The sequence below is a fragment of the Salvia splendens genome, chromosome 1, assembly GCF_004379255.2.
Source record: "Salvia splendens isolate huo1 chromosome 1, SspV2, whole genome shotgun sequence".
Lineage (NCBI taxonomy): Eukaryota > Viridiplantae > Streptophyta > Magnoliopsida > Lamiales > Lamiaceae > Salvia > Salvia splendens.
Genome location: NC_056032.1, coordinates 38,574,700 through 38,600,769, shown reverse-complemented (window position 1 = coordinate 38,600,769; position 26,070 = coordinate 38,574,700). Strand labels below are relative to the sequence as shown.

General features: G+C 34.7%; 4 protein-coding genes across 7 annotated transcripts; 3 read left to right on the top strand and 1 right to left on the bottom strand.

The window, feature by feature from the left end:
* Positions 1–4,594: 4,594 nt before the first annotated feature.
* LOC121749848 (CAAX prenyl protease 1 homolog) lies at positions 4,595–9,661 on the top strand. The gene is made up of 14 exons (XM_042144503.1): positions 4,595–4,738; positions 5,273–5,420; positions 5,530–5,614; positions 5,726–5,821; positions 6,019–6,084; positions 6,223–6,321; positions 6,523–6,636; positions 6,741–6,851; positions 7,998–8,060; positions 8,224–8,316; positions 8,510–8,623; positions 8,912–8,983; positions 9,064–9,129; positions 9,365–9,661. Exons 1-14 carry the CDS (start codon positions 4,708–4,710, stop codon positions 9,479–9,481), a joined length of 1,275 nt encoding a protein of 424 aa, XP_042000437.1. The 5' UTR covers positions 4,595–4,707; the 3' UTR covers positions 9,482–9,661.
* A 3,499-nt stretch (positions 9,662–13,160) lies between these two features.
* Positions 13,161–17,040, top strand: LOC121749813 (glutamate receptor 2.9-like). 2 transcript variants are annotated; one of them, XM_042144471.1, is made up of 6 exons: positions 13,161–13,306; positions 13,906–14,025; positions 14,120–15,417; positions 15,506–15,806; positions 15,889–16,295; positions 16,494–17,040. In XM_042144471.1, exons 2-6 carry the CDS (start codon positions 13,908–13,910, stop codon positions 16,920–16,922), a joined length of 2,553 nt encoding a protein of 850 aa, XP_042000405.1. In that variant the 5' UTR covers positions 13,161–13,306; positions 13,906–13,907; the 3' UTR covers positions 16,923–17,040. The 2 variants fall into 2 exon arrangements, with proteins under 2 accessions (XP_042000405.1, XP_042000397.1); XM_042144463.1 differs by lacking the exon at positions 13,161–13,306 and having other exon boundaries at positions 13,729–14,025.
* Positions 17,041–17,606: 566 nt separating this feature from the next.
* On the bottom strand, positions 17,607–20,215 carry LOC121749827 (peroxisomal membrane protein 11C-like). Of its 3 annotated transcripts, none has more exons than XM_042144490.1 (8): positions 20,093–20,215; positions 18,981–19,189; positions 18,794–18,868; positions 18,632–18,706; positions 18,469–18,549; positions 18,294–18,368; positions 18,017–18,190; positions 17,607–17,821 (listed from the first exon to the last, which is right to left on the bottom strand). In XM_042144490.1, the coding sequence occupies exons 2-8, from the start codon at positions 19,170–19,172 to the stop codon at positions 17,786–17,788; spliced, it is 708 nt and encodes a 235-aa protein (XP_042000424.1). In that variant the 5' UTR covers positions 19,173–19,189; positions 20,093–20,215; the 3' UTR covers positions 17,607–17,785. The 3 variants fall into 3 exon arrangements, with proteins under 3 accessions (XP_042000424.1, XP_042000416.1, XP_042000429.1); XM_042144482.1 differs by having other exon boundaries at positions 20,072–20,202; XM_042144495.1 differs by lacking the exon at positions 20,093–20,215 and adding an exon at positions 19,840–19,978.
* A 2,855-nt stretch (positions 20,216–23,070) lies between these two features.
* On the top strand, positions 23,071–25,036 carry LOC121799977 (RING-H2 finger protein ATL67-like). The gene is made up of 3 exons (XM_042199519.1): positions 23,071–23,803; positions 24,347–24,444; positions 24,533–25,036. The coding sequence occupies exons 1-3, from the start codon at positions 23,645–23,647 to the stop codon at positions 24,825–24,827; spliced, it is 552 nt and encodes a 183-aa protein (XP_042055453.1). The 5' UTR covers positions 23,071–23,644; the 3' UTR covers positions 24,828–25,036.
* Positions 25,037–26,070: the final 1,034 nt, after the last annotated feature.

The window sequence follows — 26,070 nt, the reverse complement described above, 5'->3', positions numbered from 1 at the left end:
CGGCGAGGGAATGATTTGAAGCCGTTGGATGAGCATGAGCTCATGTCTTCTAGCAGATGGTCCTTCAACAGCAGTGGCGTCCTAATTGATTTGATCAATCGATCATCCATGGCAACAATTAGGCTATTTGGATGCAGCGTCTCGGCTCCATTTTCTGCCGCTGACGTGAAGGAGGATAATTGGGCAGATGTTTTGCCGAATAGCAAGGATTTTGAGGATGCGATAATGGCTGCGGTTTTGGGAGGTGAGAGCGATGTGTTGAAGAAGAAGAAGGTGGTGGATAAGAGGCTCAAGGTTTTTCAGGATATAACGACGTCGTTGAGTCCCAAAGCAGCAACATCACCGATTATTTAATTGATAAGTGAAAACTTATGTTAATTTGATTTAATTTAGTTACGATTCCAAATTGTTAATGGGTTAGAGATGGAGATGAGCTTGTTCTCCTTGAGTTTATTATGACATGATTCGTGTAATCCCACACTATAATAAAATGGTTTATTTCAGTATTTTCAATAAAACAGTGTCATGTCTGATGCTGGATTGATATTGTACTATTTCATTATAATTGATTTATGTCTCAGCATGATTTTACTTCACTCTTGTTCACAAAACACATCACTCATTCACTCTTATTATGATTTTACTTCACTGTTATTCACAAAACACATCACTCTTATTATGATTTTACTTCACTCTTGTTCACAAAACACGTCACTCTTATTATGATTTTACTTCACTCTTGTTCACAAAACACATCACTCTAATTATGATTTTACTGCACTCTTGTTCACAAAACATATCACTCTTATTATGATTTTACTCCACTCTTGTTCACAAAACACATCACTCTTATTATGATTTTACTCCACTCTTGTTCACAAAACACATCACTCTTATTATGATTTTACTCCACTCTTGTTCACAAAACACATCACTCTTATTATGAATTTACTTCACTCTTGTTCACAAAACACATCACTCTTATTATGATTTTACTTCACTCTGGTTCACAAAACACATCACTCTTATTATGATTTTACTTCACTCTTGTTCACAAAACACATCACTCTAATTATGATTTTACTTCACTCTTGTTCACAAAACACATCACTCTAATTATGATTTTACTTCACTCTTGTACACAAAACACATCACTCTTATTATGATTTTACTTCACTCTTGTTCACAAAACACATCACTCTTATTATGATTTTACTTCACTCTTGTTCACAAAACACATCACTCTTATTATGATTTTACTTCACTCTTGTTCACAAAACACATCACTCTTATTATGAATTTACTTCACTCTTGTTCTCAAAACACATCACTCTTATTATGATTTTACTTCACTCTGGTTCACAAAACACATCACTCTTATTATGATTTTACTTCACTCTTGTTCACAAAACACATCACTCTAATTATGATTTTACTTCACTCTTGTTCACAAAACACATCACTCTAATTATGATTTTACTTCACTCTTGTACACAAAACACATCACTCTTATTATGATTTTACTTCACTCTTGTTCGCAAAACACATCACTCTTATTATGATTTTACTTCACTCTTGTTCACAAAACACATCACTCTTATTATGATTTTACTTCACTCTTGTTCACAAAACACATCACTCTTATTATGATTTTACTTCACTCTTTTACTTCACTCTTGTACACAAAACACATCACTCTTATTATGATTTTAATTCACTCTTGTTCACAAAACACATCACTCTTATTATGATTTTACTTCACTCTTGTTCACAAAACACATCACTCTTATTATGATTTTACTTCACTCTTGTTCACAAAACATATCACTCTTACTATGATTTTACTTCACTTTTGTTCACAAAACACATCACTCTTATTATGATTTTACTTCACTCTTGTTTACAAAAGATAGTGTCAATGTGGTTAGTTTGACATATAATTTGACACATATAATGACATGAGAAAATTTTATAATTTTCGGATGAATACATCTATCTCATTTATATTCTAAAATACAAGAATACAATCCCAATAAAACTGGCAACTCTGCTTCTCTCTCTACTTGATTATTATTAGTCCTCTACAGTGATCTCCAGTAAAGTTGTAAGCCTTGGTTTTCTATATCTCCTGAGCAGCAGAGATGAACGCACAACACTCACAGATGACAGTGCCATGCAATCGCCGACGACCAACGGCGGCAGCCTGATTTTCAGAGAGGGAAACAGAAGCCCGGCTGCTACTGGGATCGCAACTACGTTGTACGCCATTGCAAACACGTAATTCACACGAATCCGTTGCAGCGTCTTCCTCGACAGATCCATAGCCGTGATCACGTCTTCCAAGCTGCTTCTCATCAGCACGTAATCTGCTGTCTCTATTGCAATATCCGTCCCCGCTCCTATCGCCATGCCTACATCTGCTGCCGCATCCCCCGCCGGCAAGCTCATCGCCACTCTTCTCAAACTTGATTTTGGCTATGCAATGATCATAATACCCCCGCTTTGTTATTATGGAGTAAATTTGTGATAGAGGGAACTAATTTCTCCTTAAATTCAAAAATTAATACTAGCCCTTATTTTTTTGATCTTGTGGCTATGATTTGTTCTCTAATTATTTGGTTAAGGGGTATTTGCCATATATCACTATTATAGTAATAACTAATACCTAAATATCAATATTGTGTGTTAAAAATATCAACACAAAGATATAAATTTGTCAATCTTTCTTGTGTAGATAAATTATGTCTTTGTATTGATATTTAAATTTACATGTTGTATTGATATAATTATGTCTTTGTGTTGATAATTTTAATACATAACATTGATAGGTATTAGTTATTACTGTAAATAGTTAGCACCCTAGTCCAACCCTATATATATATATATATATATATATATATATATATATATATATATGAAAATGATCAATACAAAACTTGATATCAATACAAAATCCAGACCAAATCCTGACCATGAGATTTGACAATCCAATGGTCAATAATTAAACAAAAACACGGAGGGTCATTGTAAAGCAGTTTTAGGTCATATTATAAACTTTGGGTTTGAGGTCATGTTAAGATCATTTTATGTCATCCTTACTATAATGACGTAAAAATAAGCTTACAATGACTTAAAAATGACTTTTGTACACTTAGTTCTGCATTTTTGTATTAAGAATGATTTTGCATAGATCAAAACCCCATGTTCCTCAAAAGTCAAAATAGAATGCAATTCAAATGTACCTATTTAAAAACTACTAGTATTCATTTTTAATGGCCAACCTAATTTTTTTATGGGACTGAGGGAGTATTAACGCCACTTTAGATTAAATCAAACGCCACTTTATTAGATTACATGCGGCACTTATCAATTAGTACTATATTATACTAATATTACATTCAAATGATTATAATAAAAGATTTATACAAATTGATCTAGCATAAATATATTTGGATTACTTCGTTGTAAAGTTGATGACGTTTCTTCCATCTTCCAAAAATTTAAGTCTTAAATATATTCCATTTAGAAAAAAAGTAAACTACGCAAATGCTCCATGAACTATGACTTTTGCACGTCAATGGTCCCTGAACTTGAAAAATATCGTAGATAGTCCATGAACTAATGGATAATCATATTTTTTATACTTTTTCACTTTTTAGTCTAATTTTACACCAAAAATACCCCCAAAGCTTGAAGGACATTTTTGTCCATACAAAAAAATCGGTTAATGTCACATTTTTGCTTTCTAGAATGTTTACTTTTCCATTCCAAGTACCCTTTCTCTCTTTTCCCTCTATCTCTCTTTTAAGTATAGAGCATGTGTTTGTGTTAATTCTTCATCAAAATACCTAATTTATTTTCTTCTTCTTCTTCTTCTTCCCTCTTGTGCTTTTTTCGAAATGGTTGTAGGTGGCTTCGATTTCAATACGATATTTGTTGGTGTCGCGAAAAAACGATTCTGAAAATCGTTGTCAATGCAAGAAAGATATCAAACGGAATGCTATACTTCGTTTGTGAGGGCGAGTGGCCGCTGGTTCCAGGAGGAAGAAGGGGAGTGGGAATGGAGAGACGAGAGGTGAATTTTAGAGAGAAAGAGAGACGAGAGGTTAGGTGAGATGAGAGAGAAGTCCATTTTAGAAATTGGCGTATAGAAGTTAAAAGGGGTTTTGTGAGTTTTGAAAATATTTCACAACTAAATAATATAGTATATAATTTGGTATATGGAGTATTACATATTTGTTTCATTCCTATATACAATCGGACAAAAAATATATAAGTGTATCTCCAAATCACATCCACCTGCATATTTTGAAAAGCAAAAGTGTGACAATGACCGTTTTTTTTGTATGGACAAAAATGCCCTCCAAGCTTTGGGGGTATTTTTGGTGTAAAATTAGACTGAAAAGTGAAAAAGTATAAAAAATGTGATTATCCCTTAATACATGGACTATCCACGATATTTTTAAAATTCAGGGACCATTGGCGTGTAAAAGGTATAGTTCAGGGACCATTTGCGTAGTTTACTTTTATAATAAAAAATAAAAGAGAGAGAGAGAGTAGTAAATGAACGACAAAGCCAATTGAAGTACGAAACATTTTCTTATTTCTAGGTCCTTTTTTTGGCAGTATAAATATTTTATTTAACAGACTTGCCCTCTGAAAATCTCATTTGCATTAGGAAAATCCCCCCTTTCTCTATCCTCCGCCATGGCGTTTCCCTACATGGAGGCGGTCGTCGGTAGGTTTCTCTCCCACTTTTGCCTATTTCGGTTATCGACTTGCACATGTATATCACTGATCGTTCTTATTTGATTTGACTTGATTCCCCTTTTGTTTGGCGGTTACTGACCCTTTTATCTGTATTATGAGGTTTATTAGGGTTTAAAGATTAATTCCTTATCGGAACAGTTATTTCCCCCCATTTTCTGTTTGATGTTCTTATACTGTGCGTTTTTGATTGATGTTGAGTAAGTCTTAGGGTTTTTACTTATAGTATTGATTATTGCTACTTTCAGATTTTGAGCTTCATGTCATGGTTCTTGAACTAGAGTGGATTTTTTAAAACTCTCTCTTGCTCCCTCTCTGTTTAGAATGCTAATGAAATGCGTTCGTGTGATTTTGTGGTTATTTATATTTTGAATTAGTTTTGCTTGAAGAGGATGACATTACCATCCCCTTTTTGGCGACACTTAGCTGCCACTAGCTACGGGTTATGCCACTGTATATTTTTCCTTGGATTTGTCAGTCCTTATTTGGCTTCTATTCGATCCAGGTTTTATGATACTGGTGTACATTTTCGAGACATATCTTGATTTGAGGCAGCATGCTGCTCTTAAGTTGCCAAATTTGCCAAAGCCATTGGTAGGAGTAATTAGCCAAGAAAAGTTTGAAAAGTCGCGTGCTTATAGTCTTGACAAAAGGTATTGACCATTGGACAGTCATTTGAAAACTCATATTAACAACATGCATCTGTTCTTTTAACTAACCAGTTGTGTTTTGGGTGTCTTGGTTATAAATGGTTATTTTCAGCAATTTCCATTTTGTGCACGAATTTGTAACTATACTCATGGACTCCGCAATTTTGTACTTCGGCATATTGCCCTGGTTTTGGAAGGTGAGTCATTTTATAGTGTGCCATCTTTATTTGTTTGGTGGTTGTTGACTTTCTGTTCTCTTACTTTGTTTCTTTGTCTTACTGTTTTTTTTGTTTTCTTGTTAACCACAGAGGTGTGGAGAGGTTCTGGTGTATGCTGGCTTTAATGCTGAAAATGAGATAATACACACTCTTGCATTTTTAGCTGGTGTTATGTTTTGGTCACAGGTGTGTTTATGAGTTCAATTTATTTTTTATCACAGACTAACAAATGGTTACATGGTGGATTTGTGAACTGTTTTAAGATTGCCATAATCTACCAAAATATTACATGTCTTGGCTCTTTATTGCTGTAAATAGTTACAAAATGATGGTCTATTTTTGTAACAATTTGGTACCTAACTAACTAACTATCTCTCCTGCAGATAACCGATTTACCATTTTCTTTGTACTCAACTTTTGTCATTGAGGCCCGCCATGGTTTCAACAAGGTGTGTAGTTTACTTTGATAGTTCGGTCATAATCCGTACTCCAATTTAATATCAACTTGATTTCTACAGTTTCCTTTAATTTAGTTGTGCTTAGTTACCAATACATTTGTCGTGATTAATTTATTTTTTATTTTACAGCAAACACTGTTGTTATTCTTTAGGGACATGATCAAAGGGATTATTTTAGCTATAGTGATCGGTCCTCCAATTGTAGCTGCTATCATCACTATAGTGCAGGTACTTCTGTCTTCTGTACATGATTATATTTAAGAGATTGTATAGATTCTAAGCTACCGGCAATAGTCAGTTATGGCAGCACAGTAATGCTTTACATGTTGATATCCTTTCTACATCTCTCTCTCTCTCTCTCTCTGCATTTTCCATGTTAAGAATTTGTATGTGGTGAATTGTATAACATTCTCAAGTGATTCATTGCAGAAAGGAGGTCCTTACTTGGCCATATATCTCTGGGGCTTCATGCTAATTGTGTCCCTTATAATGATGACTGTTTATCCTGTTCTGATTGCCCCTCTTTTCAACAAGTTCACTCCTGTAAGTAATTCAAATGCTGTTTAATGTAATAGCAATATCTCATTTTCTTTTGATAACGCAAAATAATATAAATTGCTAATCAATGTTGTCTAAAACATGAGCAGCTTCCGGAGGGTGAACTCAGAACCAAGATTGAGAATCTTGCTTCATCTCTCAAATTCCCCTTAAAAAAGTTGTTCGTTGTTGATGGGTCAACAAGGTCAAGTCACAGCAATGTGAGTAATGCTTTGGTTTTTCATTTTTGTAACCTTCTACTCCCTCTGTCCATTAAAATAGTTTTGTTTTTCCATTTTGGTCCATCCACCAAAATTAGTCCACTTCTATTTATGGTAAGTTTCTCCCTCTAATGAGCTGAGTCCCGTTTTTCACTGATAATACTTCAAAGTCTTCAACCACTTTTCTTTTTTATCTATCTTACTTTACCAATTTTGCACTAAAATCCATGCCTTCCACTACCAAGACTATATTTTGTTGACGGAGGGAGTATTATTTTGATTATTTGTTTGTTATAGGGCTATAGGAATAGGAACTGTTTATGTTTTGAAGTACTGTATTTCATCAAAACTTTGAATGTAATTACTTGCTTAAGCATATGAATGATATCTTATATTGTGAATAGTTTGCGTATACAGTGTTGCGATGTTGTATGATTTTGATTATATTTTCAATGGAAAAACTCAATGATGTTTAGGCTTATGGGTTTCTAAAGGGAGAGAATGAAAGGAAAGGTTATGAATAATTGGATATCGAACTGTATTATACATATTAAATTGTTAACTCAATATTTGTGATACCCAGGTTTCATTATTTGATAGCTATTTAGATGATATTATTTATAATAAGATATAAGTTTGGTAAATCGTAAATGCATGGGTTTGGGTAAGAAATCAGTTAATGAAAAAGAAAAGCAAACAAAAAAGATTTCACAAGTGCCAGCCCAAGATAAAAGCGGATCTGCGTTTCTGGCTGCCTAAGTATTGAATAACAATCCAGTCACTTTGAATGACTATATTGATAAACAAAAAACCAAATTACCTAGAACTCTCGAACAAGCCTCACATATTGGCCCATCTATGTAACCCTATATAACTTTATTAATTATGAAAATAAGATATAAACTGTGGAATAGAAGATGTAGAGATGACCATGTCCTGTATGGACCCAGTCTGTAAAAACTGAAGAATTTCTAATTTGCAAGGGGACCTGGGCAATGCAATAACTTAATTTCAAGTTTGCAATGTTTTTTCACTTCACCTGTCCTACGTTTGTCATAGTGATTTGGGGTTGCATTTGTTCTCACACTCTTGGCTCTACCACTCCTTTCTGCTCATGAAGACTCACTTGTAAACATTTTTCTGCAGGCTTACATGTATGGGTTTTTTAAGAACAAAAGAATTGTCCTGTATGACACGTTAATACAACAGGTAAGGAGTATGCAACTATTGTTTTTATTTGTGTTAGTTAAATGCATGCCAAAGTCCTGTTTCATGGCTGTAGTATATAGCTGCCAACTGAACATAGAGAACTTGAGACTCTGTGTTAACATATGGAATGTTTCTGAATACCCACTTTTCATATTCTATGTAGTGTAAGAATGAGGAAGAAGTTGTTGCTGTAATTGCTCATGAACTTGGTCACTGGAAGCTAAATCATACGATGTACTCCTTCATTGCAGTTCAGGTATGTTAGCTGTTCTAGATGGAATTGCGGTTAAAGTATTTTGTGTGGCCATTTATTTGGAAAATTGCCATAGATGATGAGATTTTTTTGTTAACCTTTTTGAGTTGTTAATATTTTGATTTAAGTCATTTTTACTGATCTGATAATTTAGTGCATATATGTTTCTCATGCTTAATGGTAAATGGCAATGCAGATCCTGACATTGTTGCAGTTTGGGGGATACACTCTTGTTCGAAACTCAAAAGACCTCTTCCAAAGTTTTGGGTTTGATACACAGCCTGTTCTTATTGGCCTTATCATATTTCAGGTATGAGCTGAATCGTTTAGGGTTGCATGTGCACTGGTTGCTTTTGTGTAATTTGGCTAGCACATGAACTTCATGTTGTTAATTGAGCTATGTGCTTTATCCGCATTACAGTGTCATTTTTAAGCATATTGACATGGCTATGCACATGTAAATAATGAACCAAAACCAGCATGTGTTTTCCCTTTACATTGTATTTTGTGTTGTTTATTGATGCTGAATTGTATACGTGGCAGCACACTCTTTTACAATTTGAATTTGATTATTGTGTCTGGTTTTGGGTCACTGCAGCATACTGTGATACCTCTCCAACATGTTGTGAGCCTTTTACTCAATCTTGTGAGCCGTGCTTTTGAGTTCCTGGTAATCTTGTGTTTTGTGCTAAATTGATAGTAATTATAAATATATAGCAACTGAGACTGATGTGTTGTATCACTCCGAAGGCTGATGCTTTTGCCAAGAAGCTTGGTTATGCTGTTCCTCTACGAGCTGGTCTTATCAAACTACAGGTAATTTGTTGTTGGGTTTCTGTTGCATTGCACTTACAACTAAGTCGTGACAAAAAAATTATAGAGATGTGTGTATACTGAAGTCGGAAGTATTTATGATGGTACTACCATTGCCCTTGTTAGTTTTGAAGTAGAATCCGTTGTAGTCTCTTTGATCTGTGTGCTGTCTTATGGGATGCATTATTCTTTTGTGTCTCTAGACCATGAAGCTTACATCTTTGTTGATGTTTGACAGGAGGAGAATCTATCGTCCATGAACACTGACCCTTGGTATTCTGCTTACCACTATTCACATCCACCCTTGGTCGAAAGATTAGCTGCAATCGATGAACCAGATAAGAAGACTGATTAAAACCGTAAAAGAGGTGTTGCATATAAATTAAACCTTGTTAAGTTGTTGCTCCAGTAATGAAAATGTCTGTAATCTTGTTTTGTGAATTCTGACAGACATTCGCTTACATGTAACGAGGTTGAAACTAGTACACCATGAAATAGCATTACGAAAAAAATACAAAACTGAGATTTTAGTCAAGATTTCCTTATTGCTGTGTGGAGCATTATGAATTAAGTTTTGCCATATCATGCCACACAACATGAAATACGGTTCATTACATTCATTTTTTCAGGTAGCTATGTCAAGCCAGATAAAAAAATGATGTTACTACTTGCTACTAAACCTTGATTTGCTTCATCTAAATTCATAGTTCTACAAAGGCTTCTAAAAAGTGCAGTATTAAGATTGCTTATTAGTATTACATCTGTTCCAAGAAGAATAGTCTTTAACAATATGAGTTTCAATATAAAATTCAAGTAATTAATAGTAATACCTCCGTCCTTGCTTGCAGTCATGAAACTTCTATTTTGGAGTATTTGTTCACAATCGGAGTAGTAATTAATGGTAAAGACAAAGACATAGACATGCGTCGCCTTCACTAGATTCTCAGACGATAAATATGCTATTCCATTCCTTAGCAATATAAATATAGTCGCAAACATACAGTTCCTCTTTTGTTCAATAATAAAGCAAGCAAATTAACTAATTAAACAAATTAATAACCTAAATATATATAGTTCATCTGCTGTTTTAGCACAGAACTTCGAATGCTTGGAATGTACTTGTATGCATTTGTATTTAATTAAGCTTATGTACGAGATTTGAACTCAAGACCTCTCGTTGTTGCGTATTTGACATGTAGCATGCGGATGGCACCGTGTGGCGGTTAGAGGTAGTAATTATACTTAGACACGAACCAAGATAATATAATCTTGCCTACTGTATCTTGCTTTTGACCAATATGTATATGCATAGACATAAATAAATACATAAAAAAAGAGGTAGTACATTACACATAAAAAAATGGAATTTAGAATGTAATTAACAGAAGAAAGCCAAATCCATTTAATTAGAAAACAGCGTCAAACAAGACAGATTAAAATAATCCAAATATGGTCATGGTATGCTAAGAAATTAAGGCTTAGTTTACAAATAAGTTTAGTAGAATTATGTTTGCTCAGCTGGCCGGCATTTTCCTTGTTGTATATCTATCTCACTGTTCAAGTATGGAAGTCAAATATTTGAATTTACTCCAATAATTTTTAGTTACTCCTCTATCAAATAAACAATTACTTATACTCCCTTTGTGACGTTTTCTATTTTCTATTATTAGCTTTCGTACAGTTTTATCTATGTGTTAAGATTTATAATTACTCTACTCGCTGTGATTGATTTGCAAGATATATATATATATTTTATAATTTAAAATCGACATGTTGCATGGTATTACACACGTGGTTTGGACAATGAACACAGATAAAAACCTTGATATTTTAGGACTATGAGCAGTTGAGCACGACTTAAATAATTTTTTACGCCTTTATTTAGTTACATGAGCTGAACTGCAATTTTGATCATCAAATTAGTTCTACGATGAATTTATCTCTTTAATCAATTAACTCACATTTTCCAATAATACTACTTCAATCACTTTTTCTTTCTAAATTTTATTTTATACTTTACTATTTTACATTAAAATTTATACTATTATTTACTACCAAGATTATTTGTAGTATCGGTTCGTGGATCTCAAATCAATAGACATGTTTTGACCCCATGATGAGTGGAGTTTATTATTATTATTATTATTATTATTATTATTATTATTATTATTATTATTATTATTATTATTATTATTATTATTATTATTATTATTCTCAAACTAAGTTATTTGATAGGGATATCAATCAGGTCGGCTCATCAATCTTCAGATCAACTCAATTTGAGTTGCAACTTGCAAGCTAATCAGGTACTACATGTTAATGGGGTTTTAAAAATTGAGTTAACAAATTTCTACCCTAGTCCTAAACGTTAAGATTTCAGACTATTGCATCAGACTAACCACACTAAAAGATAAAGATGGATATTAACCTTTTATTTTCTGTTCTTAATATCTGTTAATTACTCTATAATATAGTACTATAAACTTAAACAAATATTAAAGATATAAATCACACGACATCATGAAAAATCCCTCCAATGAATAATGAGAAAAAAAATAAACCACATATATATGTTATTTAATACTAGTATTTAATTAAGAATATACTTATACTCAACCATGATCAAACAATAGTAGTTCAAAATTTTACTTATGATAATATATCAAAATGATTGAACATATATGAATGTGTTGTAGTATATAGTATATGAGATATTGGCATCTAATATCATGAAATTTTCAAAAAGTTGGGTTTTTCCCACAAACTTTAAAACTGACAAATAATATCACGAACTTTACCCCGGGTTTATTTTTTCCCACGAATGAAAAAAATCATGTTATTTTAATATATTGAAGAACAATTTTGGAGGGTGTGCTTCAAGAAAAACTATCTTCAAAGATTGAAAAACTTGAAGCTCTCAAAATTGTTGTCGAGAAATTACGAAAAAAAATTCGTATCATAATATTATTTGTGGGAATTTTTTCATTGATGGGAAATAACAAACTCGGGGTAAAGTTCGTGATATTATTTGCCAATTTCAAAGTTCGTGGAAAAAACCCAACTTTTTGAAAGTTCCATGATATTAGATGTCAATATCCCATAGTATATTGATATGGAAATGTAAATATATTTTGATAAATTTTGAATTATGTTTATTAATTCAAAATATTTTTTGAATATTAAAAAAATATAAAGCACATATATATTAATATAAATTGGAGGTGCATGCAATTTAAATTTTTTTTGGAGTTATTCATTTTATCAATATCCATTAAGATGCTTAATTAATTATCAAACAATATGAAAGAATAATTATAAATTGTACAGCCAAGTCAACAAATTTTAGAACATCTCTACTCTGTACTCAGTCTCAGTTGCAAGTTAATCGTTTGTTGACTAATTAAGCTGGAATTATTTTAAAATTACAAATTTACAATCCTAACCTTATAGCAATCAATGTGTTTTATACAATCTTTCACTTATAACTCATCCTCATTTTTGTAGTACAGTACTTTATTAATTACTTAAAAATAGAACCCATAAATATGTTGATGAAGTAAAATCATTTTTCTACATGCAATACAATGGAAAGTGGAAACAATTACCACACCAAAGTGTGCATTTCGAATGTTAATTGCAAATATTGCTATAAACCGACTCCCGTAAAAATATGAATTATTCCAAGGAATAGAGCTAATACAATTTGGTAAATCGTGTATATAGATTTTTCCACAAGCAACAGGATTCCGTTTGAATATGAAGTTTATGTTTGATTTAGGTTCAATTAAATTTAATCTGCAATTATTATTAGGGTTTGAATTCATGTGGTGGTTGGTGTGAAGCCAGTCTACCCTGAAGTTTCCTCAGTTGTTAACATTCCGTTTACAAACTGACTTGTTCAAAGATGCAGGTCATCTGTTTGAATTTATTACTCAACAGAAACGAATTCTTGAGGAGTTAACTGTAAAATTCTTTAAATGAGTAGATAAGATGGGCGACTATTATTCAATTGTGATTGGATATAGACTGCATGATCTTGAGAGGTTGCTTGTAGTCCATGATCAAGCTCTCCTATATGTGCTACTATGCGTTTTATTAGTTGATTTTTTTAGTTTGACATTCGAACTTTGCAGTTGGCAACTTAGCAACTGTTGGCCATGGTGGGAACCTTAACATCGAGGTAAATTTTTTTTATCGGTTTTGCTATGTTGGTTAAAAAAGTCGCTTTTGTGAAGTCTAGGTTGCATTTTTCACTCTTCAGTTCAGTAAATGTAACAGAAAAAAATATTAGTAAAATACTAGATCTTAGTTCATGATGTCAGCTCTTGATTGTGTCTATATAGTAATACTCCTATATGCCTTCAAGATTTGGTCACTTAAAATCTAAGCTTTGGTTCTTGGACAATGATGTAGTAAATTAATTGGAAGACAATTTGGAAATGTTCAGTCTTCCAAAAAATTGTACCTTGATACATGGAGTATTATTAAATAAGGAGAAAATGCAAGGAATTTTCTAATGATAATGAAGCTGACGAGTACAACCAATTTAATTTCTACGCCATTAACAAATCTTGTAGGTGCTATATTGTTTATAAGTATGTAGCAGTTATTCAAGGATCGTTGTCAAGTCTTCCAAAACAATGTGTTCCTTTTACTTGTTTGTGGCACTTGTCTTGCTTCCCCTTTTTTGTACACAGTCTTTTGCTGCACGTTCTATTCATTTTCATGTTGGCGTGATTCTTGATTTGAATTCAACGGCTTCACCTGTGGGGCGTATAGGAATGAGAAGCTTAAAAATGGCGCTGGATGATTTCTATTCATTTCATAGAGACTACAAAACTAGACTGGTTCTCCATCCAGTAGATTCAAAAGGAAGCGTTGTTGATGCTGCTGCTGCTGGTATGTGACAACTTTTCGCTTGCCAAAATATTCTGATCATTGCATCTTTTCATTGTTCACTGCAATTTGATGTATTCCTACTTGTGCATTGCAGCTCTTCATCTGCTGCAGGATGTGAAAGTTGATGCCATAATTGGTCCTCAAAAGTCTGCACAGGTTAACTTTGTGATGGAGTTGGGAGATAAGGCTCATGTACCAATTATATCTTTCTCTGCAACAAGTCCCTCCCTTGCTCGTCAAACTCCTTATTTTGTTCAGACGGCTCAGAGTGATGCCAATCAAGTTCAGGCTATTGCTTCCATAATTAAAGCGTTCTCGTGGACACAGGTTGTGCTCATCTATGAGGACACGGAATTTGGAAATGGCATTATCCCTTATCTGTCTAATGCGCTCCAAGATGTCAATGCTCGTGTTCCATATAGAAGCGTGCTTCCCATATCAGCCACCGACGAACTTATAAGCAATGAACTTTACAAAATGATGACCATGCAGACACGAGTTTTTGTAGTGCACATGACTCAATTTCTCGGAACCAGAGTTTTTCTAAAAGCAAGAGAATTAGGGATGATGACTGAAGGATACGTATGGATCATTACCAGTGAGATGACGGATCAGTTCAGCTCGTTCAGTTCAGATGTTGCTGAGGCTATGCAAGGGGTTCTTGGTGCAAGGCCTCTAATCCCCAAATCTAATGAACTCGATTCCTTTGCTTCTAGATTGAGGATGATTCGTCAAGAAAATCCTGATATGAATCAGGATGAGATGAGCGTATTTGGTCTTTGGGCGTATGATACTCTGTGGGCTCTCGGTCTGGCAGCTGAAAGAGTTGGGAGTAGTAGGTCAAGTTCAAGTACAACTGAGAATGAAACCAGTGCCAACTTCACTAGCCCTTTTACTTACAGAGTTTCAGAAACAGGTCCCGAGCTTCTCAAAGCATTTTTGGGTACGAGGTTCAGTGGACTTTCCGGAGAATTTAACCTAGTTGAAGGACAGTTGAAGCATACATCATTCGAGATAGTTAATGTTGTCGGAAGCATAGAGAGACCTGTAGGAACCTGGACCCCGTTGTCTACCTCAATGGCAACATTTAGGAGTATCATTTGGCCCGGAGACTCAATAAAACCGCCAAGAGGTTGGGAATTTCCGATAAAAGGTAAACAACTAAGAATCGCAGTGCCAGAGAAACTTGGTTTCAACGATTTCTTGCAAGTGAAGACAGATAATCGAACAGATGAAACAACAGTCAGTGGATACTACAAAGAGGTGTTTGATTCTGTCATGCATGCATTGCCCTATGCTCTACCGTACAAATTTGTCCCATATTCATTTATTAAGCCTGACGGTTCAAGAAATGGGAGCTACAATGATCTCGTGTTTCAAGTTTCGTTACAGGTGTGTTCTTCAGTGAATATGTCACTTTTGTACTTAGCAATACTTTGGCCACAGTTTTGTTTATTTAAAAAATTCTTGGTGATGACAGAAAGATTATGATGGTGCTCTTGGAGATATCACCATTACTTCTGACAGATCTGGTTTTGCGGATTTCACTATGCCATTCGCAGAAGGAGGTGTTGCCTGTATAGTTCCCATCAAGTATGAGGATGAGAATGATGTGTTAATATTTTTACATCCCCTTACTATACAACTGTGGATAACCACTGCTATCCTTTACATCTCGACCGCTATGGTTACATGGATTCTCGCAAAGAGGGTCATGCAAAGCTCCAGGGAGTCGCTCAGTCAAAATGTTGGCATGAGTTGCCTCTTGCCATTCTTTCCTGGTGAGTAATGATATATCACTACATTTCCTGCTTCTTACTTTGCTTCATGTGGTTAGTCCTTGTCATAATCATTTGCTTGCAGGAGAACGGATCGAAGTCATCTTGATTTGTCTGATTCTTGTGACGTGGGCTTTTGTAGCAAATCTGCTTAGCTCAACCTACACTGCCAGTTTATCTTCCAGGCTCACGATTGCAAATCTCCTAGGGAGTGTGACAAATGTGGAGCAACTTATCGCCAACGGAGACTATGTTGGGTATCAGGATGGTTCATTTCTTGAGAACTACTTGATCAAGTTGGGATTTGATCAAGCAAAACTAAAAAATTATACATCTGCTGATGGTTGTAAACAAGGTTTATCCCTGGGAAGCAAAAACAATGGTATATCGGCCTACTGCGATGTCTTGCCCCACATTAAGGTTATACTATCTCAAGCGTGTGGCAAGTACGTTATGATCAAACCTGTCTATCGCACAGATGGATTCGCCTTTGTAAGTGCAGCTATCTTTCAACTCATATTACCATAGATGTAAATTCGTGTACGGACGTCTCCATGGTAGTTGTCATTTTTCTTAATGATAATCGTTCACACTTTCATCCTTCTAGATGCACCGTGCAGACGTCTTGACAGGAGTCTTTTCCTAGTATATGAAACATAGCATCATTTGGTATCTGTTTGTGAATGGCAGGCCTTCCCCAAGGCTTTTCCTGCAGTGGCTGCTATCTCCCGGGCCATTATTCAACTGACGGAAAATGGCACTATTCCTAACCTTGAGCAGCAGTACTTGCCCAAGCCTGAGTGTGTGGGTCCCGACAGTAGTAGCCCCCCACCTGCGAGAGTGTCACTGCGAAGCTTCTCTGTGCTCTTCGCCATCACGGGTTTTGTAACACTGACATGCTTAATTGTTTCACTGGCACTCCATCTACACAAGAAGACCCCTCTTGATCAAAGGATTGCAGACTTGGGAACCAATGCCTGCTCAAGAATCCGCCACTATGTGAAACGAGACCACCGACCCTCTTCTACTCCAGAGATGGAGATAGGACAAGTCGAGGAAATTAGGTCGTCTTCGAATGGTGATGTTGTGGAGATAGAGGTTATACCATCTGACCACTAATATTCAAATATCTTTGTTGCTTTATGTGTTAGTATTACCGATATGGTTAGATCAACAAAAGAGAATGTGGTGATTCCTCCTGAATATTATATATACATAGATGCGTTTATAAGCTATATACTAATATTGGTGTGATTCCTAACTTAGAAGAAGCTTCATCTTTGTCTATAGCAGTAATGAATACAGAATCCACATAGAGATCAGTGTCTTAAACTGAAGAAGACACTGTTAGTCCCATTTCAACAACCTTTTATATTTATTAAACCTGTCTCATTTTTCTACCTTCTTTTTGTCCTTATCCACCCCTATTCAAAGTCTATTTAAGAACCCATTCATGAGTTAAATAAAAAAAATGTTGGTAGTTTTATTGAAACAAAAGTGGCTTTAGAATTTATATTGAAAATGTGGAGAATACTCAAAGATTGGAACAATACACGAGGCCTGTATGGAAAGCAGTTGAGATTGAGCAAGAAAGAAGCACCGGATAGAAATATGCCTACAACTAAATCACAATTTTCCCTTAACACAGGCATATATTATCAATCTCCAACCCTCTTCAAGAATGTTTCTGGAATCCACAAATTCAATCCTACTGTGTTGGGATGAACTATGATTCTCAAAATGCCATTTGAGCCCAATTCGATCATCATCATAATCATCATCATCACCATCATCAAGAGATTATTAGATTCTGAGAATTACATTGGCCTAAACCAGAATAGGTCAATGCATACATTATTCATAAACCGGTTTGCAACAAAGCGAACGACACTGGGAGCAGTACGTACACTAAGGATTACAATCATGCAATGTATAATTCAAAGACATAAGTTTTTATCACAAACTTAAACCTAAACCAGCCTTCAAGTAGTCTTTGTCTTCTGTGGTGATGGGAGCAACTGTCCAACAAAAAAATGGATTTCATACCGTAGACACAAATGTAAGAGAAAATAACATATCAAGCGGTTTATGACAAGACATGAAATTTTTAAGATTTGTTATATCACAAAAACTACGTTGAGAGAAAACACTCAGAAACCACCACAATGTAACTACAAGGGAAATTGGAATCAATTTAAAAGGCAGATATATACCTGGTAGCAGGAGATGAGAGAGCTGGCGAATCCAAAAGCACCAGTTACACGAGGGGTAACTTTCTTGGGTGACAGTTGAAGCAAACCAACAGCAACAACTATGTCCATGCCAGCCTTGATAAGAGCAAGTGATCTCTCATTTGATTTTTGAAGCTTAGCTTGGTATTGTTCATTCTGCAGTGGAGACACAACCAAGAAGAATAAGCACAAAGAATATCTACTAGAATCCAAGCCTGAAACTGCCATATTAAATTTATTAGGTGTCTCAAAAGCAGACCTTATATTTATTAGTGTTCTTCAATTCTTTTTCTAACTTTTTCATTGATCCGGATAGCCTTCCAATTTCCCCAATCTGAAGAGAAAACAAAAATAAGCACATCAGGTATTGATAAACCTTAAAACTTAACAAAAGTAATATCAAGTTGAAGCGAGAAGACAATGCAAGAGCAAACCTCGACAAGGGTGGTGCAAACAGAAGAACTGAGCCAGCAATACAGAGATATCCTTCCAATCAATTCAGTGCGTTCTTTGTTCTGCATAGTAAAATTTGCTACTTACATAAAATGATCTTTCGTTTCACCAAACCTGTCAAACTAGGCAAGTTTTAAAGCATACCTTATAGATGCCAGTCCTACCAAGCCACACAATTTGATCCAAAAACAAGAAAGAGGACAAGAGTGCATTTTTCGACTGAAATAGACACCAAAAAAAGAGATAAGTTGTACTAATATACAAGATAATATTAGGTTCAGATTTCTATACAAAAAGAACGATTACCTTTCCCAACAAAATCAGAGGAAGTGGAGTTCCTGGAGCATTTGGACTAACAAGAGCATGAAGATCATTGATGAACTGCCAAATGGATATATATTGGAAACTTTTAAGGTTATACGTAAAAGGCAGTATATCTCAAAGGGAAAAATAGTAGTAGTATATTCTAAAGAATGAAATCCTCACAACTGACCTTGAACAGTCGAAAAACCTTTCGAGCCAAGCTAGTTGATTTGTCAACATTCTGGGCTGTTCCAGGCTCTCCATTACTCAAGAACTTTGAACCATACTGTATGGCCCTGCATATCTTGTCCCTTGCTTCAGCTTTGTTCAGATATAAAACAGCAAGGGCAAGCTCTGCTCTGGCAACATCCAGTGAACTCATGTTTTATTTTGTTGAAGCTGAAATTTTGAGATGCCACATCAATCAATAAAAATACTGGGTTTAATTATAAGTTACAGGTTGGTTAGTGTCATATTCTACTGTTCAATGGCATAATGAGAAGCATATTAGCATGTAAAAGTTTTTTCAACAGAGAATACCAAGATGTGGAGCATGTAACACACGACTAACTGTTCCAACCCAAATTCATGGTCACAAAATGAGTGAAGCACAAGCACCATTGTAAGGAAACAATAAAGCAATAGAGCTACAATCTAGCAATCAATAACTTAGGGCATCAAGTAATTTCAGCCTTCAAGATCGGGAGCAGGCGAGCAGCTCTTGTTATTCAACTAACTTAGACTAACTTATGAATATGATATTATGATGCTGTTGAGTGTGATCAGAAACAACAAAATCACATGATCCTATTTCACAGCCAACACTTCTCATGTTTGATGAGCTCTTTAGTAATGAATAGTGCTCACATAAAGAAAACCCCCAATTTCCCAATACATATTGCATCAACCTCATAACTAAGTACAATTCAACAGCTTTTTACCCCAAATTTCAACAGACAATTAGATAGAATTAAGCTAATAGCTAAACCAGCAGAAATTCAAACACTGACTACTCTATTTTTGTTGTTGTTAAGTTGGCAAACACTGACCACTCTTAGGAAGAGGAAATTACAACACACAACACTTGGCTTCAAATAACACGAATCTATATTTCATTTCCTTGAAGTAAAAAACACGAATCAATCCACGGAAAATCCAATAACAGCAAAAAGGTCCCTAATTTGGTGCCTGAATCGGAAGATTAGAAATCATCTACGCAAAATCAGAGCATCAGATTTTTACGCTACACGTAGAGACACACACTTGAAAGATATTGATTACCACAGGGAATTGTGCCCACACCTTTTCTCTTGAAATCCACAACAGAAATTTTTAGCTCTGTCTCTCTCTAAACTCTCACCTCTCTCCCCCCCTTTAAAATGTTTGCTAATATGATTCAGATTAGGGCTGGCAATTTTCGACACGACACGATAATCTGCCACGAATCCGCACGAAATTATTAGGTTGGGGTCAAGTCTTATTGGATCTGTGTCCTTATCGGGTTGACCCATTAAGAACCCGATAATTTCGGGTTGGGTTCGGGTCGGATGCGGGTCGGATACGGGTAACCCATTAAGAAATAATATTATTATTTTTATTATTATTTAAAAAATATATATATTACTTTAATGTTTTAATTTTTTATAAATTAGGTTTAAATAGTATAAAATGAATTTTAATTGTGTAAATTAGGTTAAAAATTAAGGTTTAATCGTGTAATATCAGGTTTTAATCGTGTAATATCAGGTTCGGGTTGTTATCGTGTCGTGTCAACCCATATTATATAGTGTCGATAACGGGTTCGTGTCGGGTGCGGGTCGTGTTCGGATTTGAAGGTAGCAGGTCGGGTTCGTGTTCGGATTTACAGTTTCCTTAACAGGTCGGGTTCATGTTAGGCCTTATTGGGTTAGGTCATTATCAGGTTGACCCGATAACGACCCAATCCGCACGATTTGCCAGCCCTAATTCAGATAATAGGCCGGCGGCGGAGATGAAGGCGTGTTTGGTCCTCTTCTTTTCTACAATTTCATTTTATTTATAAAAGAAATAGGTAATGTGAAGAAAACAAGAAAAATTACAAGCGCAAATTTTTTATGGCTTTCATTTTTAGGATATCTATCGATTAATCCAACGGTCCACATAGCTTGCAATTTGCGTGTGAGATTAAATTGTTTTTGTCTGCTAGCAATTTTATTTTTATTTCTTTGGGAAAAATCAACGAAGATATTTCGAAATACTAATAAATTTAACGTGAAAAGTAAAAGTGAGGATATCCAATGTGTACCCCATACAAGAACGTTGTGGGAACATGGAGTAATTTACTAATTTTAATTCAACCTTTTTCTTTCGACACAATATTAATTCAACTTTTGAGATTGTAGGAATAAGTATTAGCCGAGGAACTAATTTATTCATATAACTAATTAAATATTAAAGTCTAATGTTTAATGAACCTAAGTACCTAACACATACATATCACATGCTTTGCTTTGGACAAACAAATTTGACCAATTACTCATCCTCCAAATTGAAAATAGGAAACTTTTACAATTTGGGCTTGGAGGCCTTGAACACATGATTGGGCTTACCGCCATAAGTTTTAGAGGACTACATGCAATTATATATGTAGACAGATCGATGAAATATAAAAAGAAGTGAAATCTTTTTATAATGGATCACTCGTTCTATAATTAATTGGTTTTAAAATAGAATCCTATAAATTTGTATTAATATAGATAAAAGAGTGGGAGATGGCAGGCAATGTAGGGCAGAAGGTGGTACATGAGGGGGGAGGAGGGGATGCTCAGTGGCTGAGGTGAAGTAGACATCAATCTTGGGTTGCTTCTATAGAAACCATTTCTAGTACTTAAAAAACGTTATATTTCATGTTTATTCAGTGGCGAAGCCATAAGTTTTACGATGGGGGTCCAAAATTACTATTAAGATCTTGCGAACTATTGGACAGTAGGCCTGGTTTCCAACCAACTGCGCTACTTCAACTACATATAAATTTAGTTTAAATATAAAATATATCGATAAAAGTAAAATTGATGGGGGGCCCAACGTGGCTTCGCCACTGTGTTTATTAATTGCTCAGCATATAGTGTTATAGTACACACTTTTTTTGCTATGTTAACAATGTCATCCATCCACTGATAATTAAAAATATTGTATAATTACTATGAAAAATCCAGTTTCAAAATATATAGGTCAAACACCACATGTTACCACACAATTAGGTTCAATTAATAATGCTTAATGATCATTCCAAATAGCACGCAACAAAATTTAACTTTATCAGCCACCAACCAAATTCTGATCTTCTTATACGCGAATGCCAACGGCTGACTTAGACTTGAACCAATTGCTATAAATCATAGATTTGGAATCTAGGTCTTAGTCAAATATATGAATTTTATAATGTATTTTGGTGTGTTTACTTTTTAAGGTTGATATAGTTTCTTTTAGGTGCCGGTATTTAGAGATGATCACACAAAAAAAGGTGTTCTTATGACACATAAATAGTTAATGGGGAGACTAATTTAGTGATATAGGTACCGATATTTAGAGATGATCACATAAAAAAGGTATTCGTATGACACAAATAGTTAATGGGGAGACTAATTTAGTGACATATATAGTTGCATATGCCCTTTACCATCTATTATCGTATTATCAATATGTGTTTTGAAATTGCGGATTAAAGAAGTGCAATAGTGCCATATGCATATGAGCTAGTATTAAATATTGGTATTTTTTTTTTCTTTCGGTTGAGGTACTATTTCTTTTCTTGCGGCTGAGTGGGCTACACTGCACACGCCTTGATGCTGCTCGAGCACTCCAAAGTGTACAACATGGGAGCATACGGAGCATGCCAAGTGCCACAGTTAAAAATTAATTTCAAAGTATTATTATTTAAAATAATTTATTCATATAACTAATTCAATTTTTATTTTCTAAAAATTATTATAATAATAATAGAAATAAATTATACTCTATATATTTGTATAAATATATAGATTTGTTGAAAAGCAGAAGCATACAATTAAGGTTAATTAAATAGTTAAATTTGAGATTATACTCTAATAATTGAAGTTAAAATTTTGAAAAAATGTGGATTAATTTTTTTATTTTGAGAAACGAGATAGTTGAGGGTATGAGGCTTTAAATTAGACAATTCAAATAAGGAGCCCATTGTAGGCCATATCCAATAATGAAAATTAGATAAAATCATAAAATTGTATGTTTATGTCACCTACTTTTTTTACTGAGGATTTGAATCGCAGAAGAATGACCTTTTCCACACAGTCCCTTTAGCCGCCATTTTCCGAAGAAAGATTCTTGATCACCAACTGTTCGATGGAAAGACAGTGGGTCCCAGAGAGTGGGCCCTACTGGAAAAATGCAAGTGTACAAATCTGGATAGGGGATTGAAGGAAGGAAGGAAGACTTGTTTGCACCTCTTCATTCTCATCCCAAGCGATTAAATAACTGAAGATCCCCATTTTCTAATTCTTGATTAGTGCCGACTTCCTGGTGAACTTGTCTTTATTTTATTGGACGGTTCTATTTTATAATTTATTCTGGTGCATAATTATTGGTTTCTGTTTGTCTATTCACTCATTTGGCCTTTCTTCTTGCTGTTTCTAAAGATGTGTAATGTCTCCTCATTGGCTCCCACAGAAATACAACCTTTTTTCCTCTCCCATTTCTTGAAAAATCTTCATGTGTGATTTTCTTTTTTTTGGGGGGTGATTTCTCACCTAACAGTTGACTTTCAGATGAAAAGAGCAATCTTGATTTAGGATTCTTGTTAATTGCACCCTGTTTTGTTTGAAGAAAATAGGTGGTGTGATGTTAGGGTCTGGGATGAATCTGATCACCACAATTATTGGGTTTGGAATGAGTGCAACTTTCATTGTTTTTGTCTGCACTAGACTCATTTGTGGGCGCCTCCGCCGCTCGGAGGCGCAGCAAATGCTGGAGATGCATTCAAGAATCGATCTTGAGCTGGTATGTCTGTGTTTTCCTTGGTTTTTAGATAACTGTTGGTGTGTGATACCTATGATCATTGCAATCTTGACAATTTCCTTGTGCTCTTGCTGTGGATTTAGGGTAATTGAATGTTTCTCTTAATGCTGCTTAGTTAAAACTATGTGATTTTTTACCTCGTGTGATTGCTTCATCTCTTTTTATCCTAACTTGAATGTGTGTTTTCTGTGGAATCTCTTGATTAAGATTACATTGTCATTGTGTGCTTTTTTGGACTGAAAAATCTGAATAATTGGAAGTTCATGTGCTAAACAAGGATCGAGCGAAAGTTCGTTAATTAGGCACAATTATTCCTCATTTATATTGGTTAAGCTTGTCTTTGCCCCTTTTGAAAGTTGCATAAAAGGGTAACTGAGGAGATGGGATGTAAGCAAACTATAATAAGTAGATTGCTTTTTTCATATGGAGATGAGGCATGAGGTTTCTATCACCATTGCATTCTTGAAGATTCAACTTAGTGATCATCAATTATAACAGCTTCTTCGGGTGTGTGGTTTTTGGCAGCCAGAGCATCGGATTAATGGCCTTGAACCAGTGGTCGTTGCAGCAATCCCTACAATGAAGTTCAATCGTGAAGCATTCAGCTCGATGGAGAATACACAGTGAGTTGATATGTAGTAATAAGTTGGTGTTTATTATTATAGTTGATTGAGAAGATTGTGTTTGAACTGAATATTTATGAAATTGCAGATGCAGCATTTGTTTGTCAGAGTATCAAGAGAAAGAAGTGTTGAGAATTATGCCAAAATGTGGGCATAGCTTCCATCTATGCTGCATAGATACATGGCTTAGGAAGCAGTCTACCTGCCCAGTTTGTCGTCTCTCGATACAGGAATCCATCGAGGCGCCTCCTCCGACAACGCCACAATCATCTGAGATCTCAGCCGAGCATTCGCAGCAGTGGCTGCTCCCACGCCGTGAGGCTAGCCCGATGCTTCCCTATCCCAATGCAGAATCTGTAGAAGCAATCTCTAGATCAACATAGCATCTACTGCTTCACCAGCTTTTTTTTCTCCCTTTTATGATTCTGAGAAATTGGAATTTGCAGAATATAGAAGGGATTGTAGGCTGTGTATTTATGTTATGTTAAGTATCTTGCTGTATAATATCAGCAGATTCGTTTCATTTTAGAAGGGAATTTGGTGTGTAAATGAAGTTGAGATTCCTTCATTCATGGAAATATGTTACATAGTACTTCACTCTGTAGAAGCGAAAATTTTAAAATGATTGAAATAAATTTTGTGGGACGAGCAAAAATAGACTATTTTTGGGAAGAACGGAGTATTGAATTACGAGATATTGTTTCCTGTGATTAATCTTGACTTATGAATCTTAGTTACAATATTCAGACAAGTAATCTTGAGCATTAATTTAAAAAAATTTAAGTACCACTTTCGTTCAATAAAAATAGTTATGTTTTTTCTTATTCATCCATCAAAATCATTATGTGTCTATTTATGATAAGTTTCTCTCTTTGATAGTTTGATGAGATAAATCTCATTTTTTACTAACTATACTTTAATTATTTCTTCTTTCCATCTCTCTTACTTTATCAATATTAAAACTTGTATGGTTTATTACCAAAATTATTTTTTGGACGCAGATGCTATTCTACGCACATGCAGAATCACTCGCCATCTTTATATCATAAATCGTTAGAACCATTATATTAGCACATGAGATTATAAATATACCATATCATACTTGATACATCATACGTAAGCTAGCGAAAATATTATATGAGCATACAAGGTGTGTGAAAATGTATACTTAAATTAGCGAAAATATTATACTCCCTCCGTCCCGCACTACTTGCACTTATTTTCTTTATGGGCGTCCCAAGTTATTTGCACTCTTTCCATTTTTAATAATAATTTATACCTACAGCCGTAATTGTTGACTTTGTCTATTACTCAATCCTTAATCTCCGTGCCCAAAAGGAAATGTGCGAGTAGTGCGGGACGGAGGGAGTATGAGCATACAAGGTGGGTGAAAATGTATAATTAGTTGTCGTTCGGTTGCTATGACACATTTATCTGTGATTATCCATTTGAGATTATTTTAATAGAAGGGAGATGACTATAACATATTATTATATGATTATTTATCTAGAATTAAGTTGTGAAATTTAATCTTATTAACAAAACATAATACATATTCAATCATAAGATATAATGTTTCAAACTAAACGTCTCTTATTATACTATTTGCGGGATATAAAAACTGTA

Bases quoted from the DNA above. Each gene is read 5' to 3' on its own strand.
- LOC121749848 (XM_042144503.1), top strand. From the start codon at position 4,708: ATGGCGTTTCCCTACATGGAGGCGGTCGTCG. The intron at 6,637-6,740 runs GTAAGTAATTCA...AAACATGAGCAG, and splicing joins TTTTCAACAAGTTCACTCCT to CTTCCGGAGGGTGAACTCAG. The intron at 8,317-8,509 runs GTATGTTAGCTG...ATGGCAATGCAG, and splicing joins ACTCCTTCATTGCAGTTCAG to ATCCTGACATTGTTGCAGTT.
- LOC121749813 (XM_042144463.1), top strand. From the start codon at position 13,767: ATGTGTTCCTTTTACTTGTTTGTGGCACTTGTCTTGCTTCCCCTTTTT. The intron at 14,026-14,119 runs GTATGTGACAAC...TGTGCATTGCAG, and splicing joins TGTTGATGCTGCTGCTGCTG to CTCTTCATCTGCTGCAGGAT. The intron at 15,807-15,888 runs GTGAGTAATGAT...ATTTGCTTGCAG, and splicing joins CCTCTTGCCATTCTTTCCTG to GAGAACGGATCGAAGTCATC.
- LOC121749827 (XM_042144490.1), bottom strand. From the start codon at position 19,172: ATGAGTTCACTGGATGTTGCCAGAGCAGAGCTTGCCCTTGCTGTTTTA. The intron at 18,707-18,793 runs GTAATCGTTCTT...TGTCTATTTCAG, and splicing joins CTCTGATTTTGTTGGGAAAG to TCGAAAAATGCACTCTTGTC. The intron at 18,191-18,293 runs GTCTGCTTTTGA...TCTCCACTGCAG, and splicing joins AGAACACTAATAAATATAAG to AATGAACAATACCAAGCTAA.
- LOC121799977 (XM_042199519.1), top strand. From the start codon at position 23,645: ATGTTAGGGTCTGGGATGAATCTGATCACCACAATTATTGGGTTTGGA. The intron at 23,804-24,346 runs GTATGTCTGTGT...GGTTTTTGGCAG, and splicing joins CAAGAATCGATCTTGAGCTG to CCAGAGCATCGGATTAATGG. The intron at 24,445-24,532 runs GTGAGTTGATAT...ATGAAATTGCAG, and splicing joins AGCTCGATGGAGAATACACA to ATGCAGCATTTGTTTGTCAG.